The sequence below is a fragment of the Mastacembelus armatus genome, chromosome 13, assembly GCF_900324485.2.
Source record: "Mastacembelus armatus chromosome 13, fMasArm1.2, whole genome shotgun sequence".
Classification (NCBI taxonomy): domain Eukaryota; kingdom Metazoa; phylum Chordata; class Actinopteri; order Synbranchiformes; family Mastacembelidae; genus Mastacembelus; species Mastacembelus armatus.
Window position 1 is genome coordinate 3,989,666 of NC_046645.1, and position 14,444 is coordinate 4,004,109.

A 14,444-nucleotide genomic window follows, 5' to 3' on the forward strand; every position below is an offset into this window, starting at 1 on the left:
TTCAAGATTTGTGTGGGACATAAATCAGACTATACAAACCCACAAGGCGCACCATTAAATTATGCTGGAATAGGCAACTGGCCAACTGGTTAGCAACAGTATAGAATCAGTCATTTGCAGTGAGATAGTAGAAATAATTTAATTTAAGCCATCCATCTTAGTTGTGTCTGGTATTTTATTGCTAAACTTTACTTTCACTGAAATTTCTATTTAGCTTTCCAATAACGTATTCATCTCGTGTGTCCATTATGTTCTTTATGCACAGCCAAGACATCTGGATCAATACGTTACCAGCAACTTTTTGTTCTTTGTGCGTAACAGGAACGTTCAGTGTTTTGGAAAAATAAACCTGACTGTTAACTATACAACTTCCTGTCCTGCCTACAATCAATTTAGGCTTAATACATTTAAATGAAATTCAAACTGAGGCTGATCGTTAATCAAGCAGCAAAAGAACTGTGAATTCTTACTTCAGACATAGTCAGAAATAAATTTTATACAATTCCAAATGTATTTTACTGTGGGACAAAGACCTGGAGGGTTTTCTACAAGTCACACTAAGGAAAGTGAACTAGGTTCCACCTCCTGAACAAGAACTAAAGCTGAAAAAAATAAATAAATACATAAATAAGAAACATAACACGGCAAAGTAACACCTGTAATGTCGACAGGAGCCAGGGAGAAATGTGTGTTTGTTGAACATCAGAACCTAAAGTGACAGATACTGTTACAATCACACTTAGAGTCCATATCATTTCTAAGCATTAATAATGGTATGAATCATTACCAGCCATCGTTAATGGGTAGGCCTTTCTCCAGATGTTGATAGTTAGAATCACTTTCTGTGATTTCCAGTCAGTAACAATACCTAATAGCTGAAAAAGTAGATGTTTCTGCAGTAAGTGTGATATATCCCTTCAGTCTGGAGACTAGAAAACCTAGATGTTGCCCTCCCTGATAAGGTTTATCCAGTAAACTGAGTTGAGACAGTCCACTGAGCTTCTTCTTTCTCCAATCAGTTTTTTAAATATTTTTTTTCTCTGCCTGACAGAGTTGCCATGGTAGTTGAGATGAAGCAGGAATGATAATTGTTTCACCATAGCAGTGTGTGAATTATTAAAACCTAGAGGGCATGAAAGCGCTGAATGAGAAATAGAAAAGAAAGGACACAGAATGAGGACTTATTGTTTTCTGGGTATTTCATTGGGAGTTTTTATTAAACCTTTTAATGAATCTCAAATCCCATGACTGTGTCCATAAGACAGATGCTGCCATAGACTCCGGCCTGTCCTTAATGCTTTTAAGGGACATTCAAGAACATTCATAAATAGTGAAATAGACCCATTTGTGAACAGTGCAAACAAAAACAGAGCAAATGAGAATGGTGCCTTTAACAACAAACTTATTGGTTCTCTCTCTCACTAACTCATCAATTTACTGAACAAATTCTTTGTATTAACTTGCTAAAAGGATCTTTTGAAAAAGTGATGTTCATCCTCTCAGAAAGCTAAATGAATCTGCATATAAATACTTTATGTAGGCATAAATGTTACTAAAAAATTAAATCAACACAAGCAGGCTGTGCATTCAAAGTCGAGACTCAACCCCGTTACAGCACATGAAACAACCACATGCATGAAAGGCCACATTCAGATATGGATGTATGTATAGATATATCAAATATAAAATATCAAAAGCACTGTATATACAATATTATACATAAATAGTATGTCAAACCAGTCAAACAAACCAAATTTCTCTCCAAACATTAAGGATATAACAGAAATATTCCAGATATCATCCAGCCACTCTGGCATGGACATATCTGATCAAATACCAGCTGTTTTCCAGTACAGACAAGACCAGGAGCTTGGAAATTCAAGAATCAAGACTTTTCGTCACATCACATTTGCATAAACGCTGTGGATTAGGCCTTTAAAATGTCAGGGGCTTGTTGACAAATGGTAAATCAAATTATTTGCATACTGAATCGTGTAAATGTAATTCATAATAAAGATTGTCGTGACTGAACAGTATCACTCTGAACAGGTACCCTCAAAAACTGAACTCCATCACCTATGGCTTAAAAAAGTGCCTGAAAGTGGTAAAAAGGTGAAAAAAGGATCTGGTATTGATTTCCATTCAGTACCTCCCATTATATGGCACCAATTGGTCCAGAGGCTGTAGTTCCAGTCCCCAAACAACAGGGTTCTCTAGCACTGAGACTCAGCAAATCCTTCATCTATGGGAGATCTGGTTTTTAACTTGTAGTGCTCCTCTATATCCTCTGGGTCCTGACAGAGAGGGTAGATAGAAAAAAACAAAAAACAGTCAGATGTGTGTGTACAGACACACACAAAGAGCCAGACACCAAAGAACTACACTGGAAAGAAATCAATATTTCATAAACCTTCAAGTCCTGTCGCCAGCAATGGAGGAGCATGTAAAATTAAGCACGTGAAATGGATCATTTAGTTATTTATGGGGTGGAAGGCCATGTGCCATGATGAAACATTGTGTACTGTACCATCATATATAGGTCACAGCATGTGGTCTTCTTTACTTTGGCTGCCGGTAGGTGGTCGCCATACTCCTCACTGAGGAAAGCAGAAAGAACAACAGTAATAACAATGTCCCAATAAAAGCCTGTTTTTATTAATAAAGCAAGTTCCAAACAGGTCTGAATGTCACAGCAGCTTCAATGAGTGTTGAGCTGAGGGTCGTTTGTGTTGATTTTCACTGATATACCAAAAAATAATAATGATGCCATGTTCTCACAAAGAATTTTTTTCTACTACATAATCCAAAGAAGATTTGTAGAAAAACTTGTAAAACATACAGTTTTCTTGGCCTATCTTCGTTCTAACATAGCTAATCAGCTCCAGCCTGCAGCTTCATAAGAACAGAAACAAAAAGCAAGAACAGAGAGTGGCATTAATCTATTCAGCTAACTCTGAGCTACAGAGCGAATCCAAAATGACACATTATTTTTTAAAAATGCCCTTGTTTCTTTTTGTAAAAACAGACTTGAATGATGTTTGTTGGGTCACTTTACTGTGATAGAGAGAAGTAAAGCAAAGGGACTGATTAGAAGAAAACACATGCTGGTAGTGGTGCAGTTAGGACTCTAAGTATTAGAAAATAAAAAATGAAAATACACCATGTAACTATAGAGGGGCCTGACTGAACTGAAGTTGCTGCTCAGTGTTTATTCAACGTCATATGAACCACCTATGTTTACCATTTATGCTATTCATTAGACACATATTATAGAGTAACAGTGCTGTTTGAACTTTCATTCGAGAGCAAGTACCAGCTCCTGTGCAACCACAGAGAGTAACAGTGCTACGCTATAAACCTGCTAATTTCAAACATTTGAGCTGGAGCCGCTGACTCATACACTTTTCTTCAACAAGGAGACACTCCTGAAACTCCTAACTCAGACTTAAATTCCTGTTTAACCTTCATCAAATTAGCTACCCAGAAGCACATCTATAACCATCTACGACTGCAATGACTATCATTACCCCCCAGAGACCCACAGCAGTGATTGGGTGGATAAATCTACTCACCCGTCTGTGACCTCGATGGGTGATCTGTAGGCCTTCGATTGGTCGAGCCGTTGCTTGGAACAGAGCATCCGTCCAATCAGAATGAGGGTGATGAGAGCGGAGGGGAGGAGGATGAAAGCGAGGAGGATCGCAACGTCAGTGAAGCGAATGCTGGCCGCTACAGGGAGAGGACATGAGGTCATTAGACACAGATTAACAAGCTGTTTATGGCCACTTATACACATGTATAGGCCACACGTCCAAAAGCATTCGTTAACACATGCAGAGCACATACAGCTCAATATATACACCAGTTGTACAGGTATCGGCCATGAATAACAGCAATCATTCACTTCTTAATGGCAGTGAATACATCACAACCACTACAAACAAACATCATGGGTAAACATATACATCAAATCCATCAGTCATTATCTTAGCTTAACACAGCTTTTACCCTTTTTCCAGTATTTTAGTGCAGCTGTTCTAACCAGCTGCTATTGAGGAGGAACATTGTCATATTTCTTAGAACCTTTGGAGGAAGTTCCCCATTTGTGTAGGAACTGCAAGAGCTGGGTACCATCACAGGCTTTAGGACGCTGTTTCAGGGGACTCTTTTAGCTCCCACTTTGGAGTAGTTACTTTTCAGCACAACAGAAACCATGAGTGACGTGCACTTACATTGATTAGTCAAACACTGAGTCAATGCAGCACAGGCAACCAGCATTTTTAAAGTTCATTTTCGTAGTGCAAACAACAGTTTTCACACAGAAAAACAAAGGGACTGATGTCGAGGCTGCCTACGTGACAGAGGAAAGGAGTCAGGCTGGGACTACTGTTACGTTACATATAACCAGGCATTAACAGATTGAGGAAGTCAACTGATTATGACTCTATACAGTGAAATAAAGAGATCATGACAGTTTGAAGTGGCATGAGCATTAGCTTACATTTTGGTGTGACGGTGAGTACCGTCTGTGACAGTGGGGACCCATAAACATCGGGAGGGTTCCTGACTGAGCACGTGTAGGTCCCGTTATCGTTCAACGTGGCGTTGATCAGAGCGATGGAGGCGTCCCCACGTGCTGGACTTCCGTGCCACCGGATACGACCCATGAACTGACCCTCAGGTGGAGGGAACGCTTGTGAGGAGAAGTGGAAAAACTGGAAGGAGAAGAGAGGATTTTTTTTAAAAATAGCTAGTTGTATGAAACTAATAACAGGAACATCCTGAGCAAGGCTGTAAAATTATCTCAGTCTGGTAAACTGTATTGATGTTGGGAGAAAGATAGAAGAAAAAAAAAAAAAGACACCACTGGTGACATAATGAGCCTTTCTCATCCACTGTCTCCTAACAAACAGGTACAGTAACTCCACTGAGAGAGCAGCACTTTAATAATTTGAACTAACGATTAGAGAACATTTAGAATAATCACTTCAAATGTTAGATGCCATTTTCCTTTCTCAGGGAAAGTGTCTAGAGTCACAGGCAGCAGGACAGATGGTGGGACATTTTCTTCTGGCAATGCTGTTGCTAGAGTGAAGGAGGCTCTATGTTCAGTGTAAGAAATATGAATACAAATCTGACAGGCAAAGGAAATCCATGTGCACACACAAAACATTTGTACTGCAGGTGCCTCGAAAACTGAATGTTAGTTTTACGACGTCAGTCTGTTTTTGAGAACATCCCTTCATTACTCCCACGTCAACCTGACCTCGACCTCTCGAAAACATTACATCCAGAGTGTGAGTGTGTTGTTTGTGTGGGTGGAGAAGGGGGAATTAAAAAAAAAAAAAAAAGTGGAAATACCACAGTCTAAACGAGGAGTGGAGAGTTGACATAGAGGGGGAAAAAAAAAAATCTGAAATGAACTGATTGAAATTTCAGCTGGTGATTAAATGGAAATTGGAAACTGTTTCCACCTACACCAACCTGAAGGGCTTAACGGGATAAAAAACAAAAAAGTTACTACAGCAGAAAAGGAACCTTCAGGATAAAGAAACAGAATTAGTGATTAGACATGTAATATGAGTGGGTGGACATTACTATTCCCAGCTATATCTTGTACCGAGCTGGTTGAGGAACATGAAGACATCAAGAGGCTTTTAGATTATTTGGTGGATAAGATCAGAGCTGCATGTCCTTCATCTCTTAAAGCAGAGCAGAAGGGACCTATCGATCGCTTCTGAAAATCTACAAAGACGCATCTCCGACCTGCCTAGTCATTCAGCTCCTTCCATTAGACTTAAAACATTCCTAAAAAGTCATTCAAGTGAACAGAAAACACCAGATTATGGTCCAATAATTCTATTTTGCTCCACTAACTGTAGTCTAACAAGTGGATGGTACCCAGAAAGCCAGCAGCATACACTCCCATCACAGTGAAGCCTTATCCTTCACCACGACTCACCACGATACATTTTATCAACACATGATTCTGAAATCAGATACAAGGAGGCTGAGCCCATATAGATAAAAAATATTCAAGAGGATGTGACACATGAGGATGTGCTTTGTAACGGATGTGAGCAGAGAAATCCAACCCTCTTCGAGATACTACTCTAACTCACACCAACAGTCTAGTGGCTCCTTGCACTCTCTGATTGAAAACAAATTCCTGTGTGACCGTTTCTGTAATTCACACCATTTTATTTAGTGGCGTTTCATAGAAAACCAGATGGTCCTCTGCCAGTTCCATGCCCAGTGAAAAATTATCTCTATTCATGCAAGTAAACATAATATGAATGATTTATAAAGATCAAAAAACAATTCACAAAATAATTCGAACAACCAAAAAAACACTACATGCATCAGTCATGCATGATATGCATAAAACTGCAAATTGACAAACTGACAAATTAAATATTTCAAAATATGACAAAATGCATGACAAGCATTTAAACAGATAATATGAATGTTAAGTATTTATGTAACATGTTACTTATGAAAATATGTATATAAAATAAAAAATATTTACTTCTTTATGCAGCCTGGTACACAGAGTATTTTTACTGCCTAAAGGTTTACACACCTGAAGCAATGTCAACAAGGATAACTGATAACTGTTAAAGGGCTCCCAATCATAAAGAAAGAAAAAAAAATCAAAACACAGCATTATCTAAACAATCACCGGCGATGATTAAGCTTTATGGCTTTACAACTGTGTGTGTGTGTGTGTGTGTGTGTGTGTGTATATATATCAGCTGCGTTTTTACGACACACTGATTGCAGGTGTGGGGAAGATAATGTACATGTACACATGTCCCTGCACTGTTATTCAGCAACAGCTGATCGTTTGGGCACTTGGCAGAGCTCAGCCTACACAACATAAGAGCAGCTTGAACTCAGTGACTACGTTAAGAGTCTGCTCAGTCTGGAAACAAACATTAGACCCAGTGGTCCTTTTAAGAAATGCTGCAGCACAGCCAAGAATATGGAATTGTTTCCATCTGCAAATCTGATTTTAGACAAAAGACTGCACTGACAAATTTAGCAGCAGTGTTTGACTAAAATATCAACATTACCAAATTTATTTTTTAGGGATTATTCAGCAGAATTCAACTGCTAAATCATCCAGTTATCACCTACTTCCATCGATATTTTATGAACCACCCAGCCTCTCTCCTCCAATCAACAAAATTAATTCTCATCAGGACTGATGTAATTATTCAAGCTGCTGAAGCACTGCAGCAGTTCAGACTGACACTAAAGCTTTGGCAGCAAAATGATATTTTCTGATGAAGCTTTTCACATGCTTATTCATGGTCTCTCCCAGCATGATATACGACCGGGGACAAACAGGCTGGTAAAGCAGCCAAAACTGCTAATGAAATTGGACGGAAAGTAAATGAAAGCAACAGAAATGAGAAACTTCCAGACTCGGTTCCATCTATCGGCCATATCAGAAAGCTGCTGCGCATTATTCATCTGTGATACAGGGAACAAGCTAGCTGAGCTGGCCTGAAGGAAATACAGGCACTGGTATGGCTTTTCCTTGAAAAGCAGCTGACACACCTTTTTACTAATGTGTGTGCAGCTCTGAGGTAGTGCCACACTGCTTGCTACCTACTCTGAGAGCAGAAATATAGCTACAGTACATCTTAGTGACTAAACCAACAGACCTCCATATCAGCAGAGCCACAAAACATTAGTCTCCATTTTCCCCTGAGTGCTTCTATAAGAAAGTGATGGCATATAGAGTTGCAGCTACCACACTATGGATTCCCATGCTTCCAATGCAATTACACAGAACCGCAGATGATGCTATCTTCAAGTCCAAATGGAACTGCTTAAAGCATTTGGTTGATTTTTTTAGTGGGTTGGTCACTGAAACTGAACCCATGCTCTGTGGGGTTAGAGGACTTTAGTGCACTTACGGGTTGGGACGGATACATCCGAATGCATCTCAAACAAGACCACATCACCACCAAGTAGGGAGGCATATTAACATAGCTGACCAGCTGGGGCTGCAAGGAGACTCTACCCTGGAGAGGACTGCTGATAAATCAAATTACTAATACAGTGCATAGATTAAAAGTGACACGGATCTGACACTCACTTTGCTTTAGGCCATGAATTACTACCAGAGCTAGAGATATAGGTTTAGAAATCAAGAGAACACCAGCTGGTCAAGAATGCAAATAACGCAATCAGATAGTCAAACGAATATGTTTGTACAGAGTGACCAATGGAAGTCGCACGTCCATGTTAAACAATATCATTTAAAACTAAGGTCTAAAGCAAAATCATGTGCATTGGTGAACAATTCTCCTGTTGATCATTCGACAGATCATTGTGTCAACATTTCTTGGAAGAAATTAGGGCTTTATGTCATATTGTTAATTGCTAACTAACAGACTTCCCATCAGCATAGCATCAACATTCAGATGGTGCACTGTGCAGCATCTGTTTCTTTGTTCTCCTGCACCATGACCTTTTTAGAGCGTAAATAAATATTTCAAGTACAAAAACCAGTCAATGCCGTGCGTTTTAAGCAGAATGTTTTGCCCCAAAATTCATTTATCTCTAATACAAATACAGAGACAGAGCATCTTTACAATTTGAGTGGATTGCAATTGATAAATCCGTACTCACTATCTGTGGGGGGCCTCCACTTTGGTGCCTGTAGGACCAGTCGACAGTCATCTTACTGGTTGGCCTACTCGTGGAAATGAAAGAGCAGGGCAATATGACGGTGTCCCCTTTGGATGCATGGAGCTCTGCTGGAGAACTGACTGTAATAGAGGAGACTAAGGAAGGAGCTGGAAAGGTAGAAAAGGATGAATATTAAAAGATGATTGAGTGACACAGAGGACAGAAAGAAGTAAAAGACATGATAGGAGCAGATTTATATGTTAAAGATGGCCAGAAAGAATGAGAAGAGTGCAAATGGACAAAGAGAAAGGAGGGTACATTTGTGAGTGACATTTTAATAGCTCACTAGAAGCAAAACAGTAAACAAACAAAAGAAATGACAGCATCTACAATACAATGCATTTCTCCTGGTAGACAGTGAACCGAGTGACAGTCTGACACAAGTTACTCATCAGCATCTCTTTCTGGGTTTGACATAAACGCAACACATCTGTCTGTCAGGGGCCTGACAGCTGCAGATAAAGCTGCATCCCTATATGTCTCTCTGGATGTTTTTCTTTATCATCACTTCATACAAAATGTCAGCCACGTGTTAAAGCGGAGCCTGCGATCCATAAACACAAACTGAACATTAACGGCATCTTTTACAACTAATCTGTTATTTTGCCAGACTCAGACTCAAAACACAGAAAAATCAAGGGAGAACACCGAAGTCGGTATAATCAGTTCTCTGGTACAAAATTTCATGGCAATCCAACAGTTTTCATAACCTGCCAAGCCAGATGGCACCCTAAGACACCTTTTGGAAAGGGCAGAGGGCTTTCAAACAATTACTTGGCAGATGATTGGATAAGCCATCTGTCACTAACCCACTAACATCAAGTAATTTTAAACAATCAAAGCAACAAGTCACCTGACGTAGTAACTTTGAGCACAAGATTAAAGACAAAAAAAAATAAAAAATAAAAAATAAAAAAAATCACAGAGGAGCCGTGGACGCTAATGAGCCACAGTTTGTTTCTGTTGTTTTTTTTAAATAATTATGTGCATGAAGGCATATTATCAAATGCAAGACATCGCAGTTGCCATCACTGTTGTTGAAAATAGTCACCCTAGGGTGTCATCTAGGGCTGCAACGAATACTCGAGGAAACGGATGAATTCGATTACAAAAAAAATCCTCGAAGCAAATTCTTTGTTTAATTACTATTACTTGCTTTATCGGATCCGCTCCGCCTCGGGATCATTGTTCCGCTCGGACCATAATCACTGTCGCACAAGGTATTTCAAAGTTGGCGCTATGGCAGAGAGAGAAACCGTCAGTAAAAGGTAGAAAATGTCCAAAGTTCGGGATAATCTCAAACTTAAAAAAGACGACAACACAGTGCAGTGTGTGTATTATAAAGTAGAACTGGAGAACCACAACAACACTTCGTCAATGCTTCAACATCTGGACAGAAAGCATCCAGCTGTGACCCAGACCGGCTCACAAGGTAACGTTATTTCAAGGTAACCTGTCGTTTCTGTCATGAATCACACAACAGTATTATGGTTTAAAAATGCAAAAGTCTATTTTATCCGATTACTCGAGTTATTGCCGAAATATTCGACTTAAAAAGCAATCAATAGGTGCAGCCCTATTGTCATCATGCTGCGTCTTCACAGGAAGCAAACCAATGGTGGTTCGATGAAATTACTTCCAGGTCTCACAAGATGGATTCTCAGGAGTTTGTGAACTCTACCGAGAATCCCACAGCTATGCAACGTAACAGCTTTCATGCATCCAGTGTTTAAGTCTGGGCAAAAGTGGCTTTGCCACTTTACTGACTGTATTTGCATGACAATACACCATCAGGGAGTTTGCTGTTTTTTTTTGGCAGGGGTCATGAGTTAAAAAAAAAAATTAAAAAGTCTTTCTTAATTTCAAAGCAAAACCCCCATATCTCATATCGCAGCAATCAACAGATATATCCATCTTAGACTGGAACCACTGGTTCCTTCAGGGACCCCAATGGTCCTGATGAGCACGAACTTTATCTTATGAAAACAGCATGAGATATATCACGCCATCAGCCCGATTCATCTATAAAGACTCCAGGGCAAGAGAGTTGACAACATGAACTCTTCAGAAAAATGGAAATCAAGCAGAGGAGCCTTGAAAGCTGGACCACTCTTGAACGTGAGCAACATGAGAGATGCTGACAATCAATCAACTAATGGTGGGAAACAAAAGTTGGAAGCTCATCAGTGTTTTCACTGAAGAAACCGAAAAGTAAAAGCCAAAAAGATAATATCGCACTGTGATGCCATCTGAGCTGTGAAGGTATGACCCTGGCAGAAAAAAAAAAACAAGCACTGGCTACGCTTGTGAGAAATCCTGGGTGCAAAATGTAGGACAACACATGTTTCTCAGCGAAAAGAAAACCTTAATGATATGAATCTGCTGCTACAGCTTCACACGCTGTGCCACTACTCTTCCTTCAATAACAAAGTCAGATGCTTTCAGAGAGAGGAAAACAACTGGCCCACAACCCACAGCCATGTTTGTAACGTATCTGGCTCTAAACTTCCTCCACACCGACTGTCACGATCCCTCCCAGCCCAGTTTCCTTACGCAGGCCTGTGTTTGTGTACTACACACTCCTGCAGCACTTTATTAAACACACCTGTATAGTTTTAATCAGCTGACCCATCAGATCTCTCTTTATGAATCTCATTATGTGGCAGCTTTTTGTGAGACTATTTATTATTGAGGTAGCAGTTAAAGGTGGTGTTGTACCGGCCTGCATTGTATCCAGGGGTGTTTCTGATATCATGAACCCCAATACAACACAACACAATAATAATAAAGGAGTTAATTTGACCCATTTCTGACAATTTCACCAGAGAATGAAACATCCTGAGCTTCATTATGATATAGGCTATGGCAGTGCTGCTGTAATGAATGTATATATTCTCATTTAGAGTCTGTGTTAGCTGTGTACATGTCCATCTGAAACTTTAATTACTTTGGGACAGTCTCATGACGCTCAGGGCTTTTCCACTCGGCCTGTCTTTCCATGAACTTTTCTGACCTACCTGGTGGTTTTGAAAAGAGGAGCACATCGGAAAAAAAGTGGGCTCATATTCCAGAAATGCTCGTCTACACCTAAATAAGAGCTGTAAGGTCCAGTCCTGAACTGAGCTAAAACGACGTGAGACGTGAAAGTCGAGCTCGGGCCTGTTTACTCACCGAAACAAGCGAACAAACACAGCAGCAAAACCACATTCACAGCGCCAGCTCCTTGGTGCAACACACGCATTTTAAGACGCGACAGACGATTCACTCATGTGACGATAAAAAAGAAAAGTCCAAATGGCCTCAAAGCTTCGGTAAAACTTCGTCCATAGTCCGGTTGTAGTGACTCAGCGGCTCCGTTTCGACGAGCGTACCTGACAAACAGGTGCACCAGGAAGTGAAACGCCTTGATATGGCCTGGTCTACAGCCAGTTGTGTTTTAATGTCAAACTGAAAGTGGGTAAAATCTGAGTCAGTGCTGTGAATCTTAAAGATGCAGCTAAATATCCGTGACTATGTTTTGGTTTAATAATAATAATAATAATATCAGCATATGATATGATGGAGCCAAAATAAAACACATTCTCTTCTCCCATCTCCTAATGTGACCTGTGTCTGTGTCTGTCTGTGTCTGTGTCTGTGTGTGTGTGTGTGTGTGTGTGTGTGTGTGTGTGTGTGTGTGTGTGTGTGTGCATGTGCGCGGAGGCCTGAGGCCCAGTCCTTCCATTATCTTCCTAACCAGCTTTATTATAGACCCATGGGTGCTCTAGTGGGACCTTTATGCTATTTCTAGGCACATTACTCCACTGTCCCTGTCCCCAATCTGCTGTCTTTACTGTTGTAACGTAATAGTTTTTCCCTCCACTACATGTGGGTGAGACTACATGTGTTTACGTCTTTGTTTCATCTGCATAGCTCCTCCAGTGTAAGCGATCAGGAATGCTGTAGTCAACACCCTGTCTTACTCTGGGCCAGGCTTCTTAAAATACCTTGTGTGTGTGTCAAGAGTTGAATCATTGTGACGTTGATTTGACAGAATTAATGTCTACTGGAATCTCTATATATAGACATATATATATATATATAGATAGATATTTTACTGTTTTAAATACAAAACAGTATACATTTATTGTTTTGGGGGAATTTGAGGAAAAGAAAGCAGCCATGTTTCACTAATAAAGGAATGAAAAGTCATATATACAAATGACTCCATATATATTACTTTAGAAATAACTTCTAATCTATTATAGACCATGTGGAAATTATTCCTGTGAGGACTGAAGATTAATAATGTCTCTGTTTACCCTTTGAGGTTTCTTCAGAGGTAATGTAGTACACATACTTTGTATTTACACATTTGCTTTATTGTTCATAGCACATTTCCCTGGGTGTTATTGCTGATAAAGGTGTTGAGAGTGAGGCTCATTCTGCTTCCTCCCTGCATCCATTCAATATTACAGTGTGACTATTCTGTCTGTAAACATTATGTAACACTGAGACGCTTCCTTTTTTCAGTAGATGCTGAGTTACAGAACTTGCCTTACCTGGGAGCAGGAGCATCTTCTGGATTCCACAGTTCATCATATCATTTCATATAATCTGTGTTAATTTTTAGAGACTCCTCTGTTGAAAGATAAAATCGTTTGCCGCTTGCCTGGATACATTCACACACAGACACACACCAGCACATTGTGTCATGTATTATATGTGAGAATACAGGGGTTCTCTGTCTGGGTACAGTATCATGGTCTCAGTTTCAAATGAAATCTGCTCAGAAACAATAAAAGCTCTTACAGCTAACTGGCTTTCTGGCGGCGCTGCTCAACAAGAGACCTGTTCTTCTGTTGTCCACGCTGGATGGGGCCGATAAAGGTGAATTAAATGGCTGGGGCCAGATGGTGTATGTAACCATTATCCTTTTGTGACAGTCCTTCTGTCCTTTCATCAGGTTATATGCATTGAATACTTGATGAAATTCTGCATCTGCTATACACTCCCTGTAGAAAGCACAAACTTGAGAATGAATAGATTATTAAATGGTGTTTTGCACTGTGTGTATTCAGTCATATAACTCACATTTTAGAAAGCCCTGTACACGATACTAGAGACATGATCGGGTTTTATTTTTTGCAACCTGTCATGTCAGGCCCAGCTTTTGTTTGTTCATGTGTCTGCATATATGCAAGTCAGTGTGTCCGCATGCATGAAGGAATTCAGCTCTATAGGTGCATCTAAAGATTTGAACAATATGCCTTAATTAGTTAGGTGCTGGGACAGTCTCATGCCTGGTCTAGTTTCTTTATTTCTGGTGTTTCCCTCAGTCTGATTTCCTACATTTCCCAGAATTCCCATTGGCAACCACGAGGCATGAACTTGCTGCACACGGGTGTGGTTGTGTTTGAGTAGAGAGAGTAACAGGCGTAATAATAACATAGCACCAGTTGAGAAAGCAGATTTGTCAGATCCGTTCACTCAGAAGTTTTGTGTGTGTGTGTGTGTGTGTGTGTGTGTGTGTTCTGGATGCTGTTATTGGAGAACACAGTGCATCTACTATTTCTTCATTTCACAAACGTGGTAAAAAAAAAAAAATGGCAACATCACATCTGAACATCAACATAAGAAACTTGAGTAGCTGCTTATAAACTAAACCCTGAACATATCAACACCTGTAGCTGATTGTTGTAGCCTAATTTGAAGCTCAGTGTCTGTGCCCTGTGATTGTGATCAACAGGCTCTGGTGA

General features: G+C 40.0%; 1 protein-coding gene across 1 annotated transcript; it reads right to left on the reverse strand.

Moving 5' to 3' along the window:
* Nucleotides 1-1,198: 1,198 nt before the first annotated feature.
* mpzl3 (myelin protein zero-like 3) lies at nt 1,199-12,118 on the reverse strand. Its single transcript, XM_026293471.1, has 6 exons — nt 11,878-12,118; nt 8,647-8,813; nt 4,502-4,715; nt 3,573-3,729; nt 2,528-2,597; nt 1,199-2,294 (listed from the first exon to the last, which is right to left on the reverse strand). The coding sequence occupies exons 1-6, from the start codon at nt 11,945-11,947 to the stop codon at nt 2,214-2,216; spliced, it is 759 nt and encodes a 252-aa protein (XP_026149256.1). The 5' UTR covers nt 11,948-12,118; the 3' UTR covers nt 1,199-2,213.
* Between the last annotated feature and the right edge of the window lie 2,326 nt (nt 12,119-14,444).

What these genes read in the sequence shown, in the direction of transcription:
- mpzl3 (XM_026293471.1), bottom strand. Translation starts at nt 11,947, where the DNA reads ATGCGTGTGTTGCACCAAGGAGCTGGCGCTGTGAATGTGGTTTTGCTG. An exon ending in GTGTTTGTTCGCTTGTTTCG is followed by an intron (nt 8,814 to 11,877) that starts GTGAGTAAACAG and finishes CTACCTTTCCAG; the next exon opens with CTCCTTCCTTAGTCTCCTCT. An exon ending in GCTGTGACCTATATATGATG is followed by an intron (nt 2,295 to 2,527) that starts GTACAGTACACA and finishes CCTCTCTGTCAG; the next exon opens with GACCCAGAGGATATAGAGGA.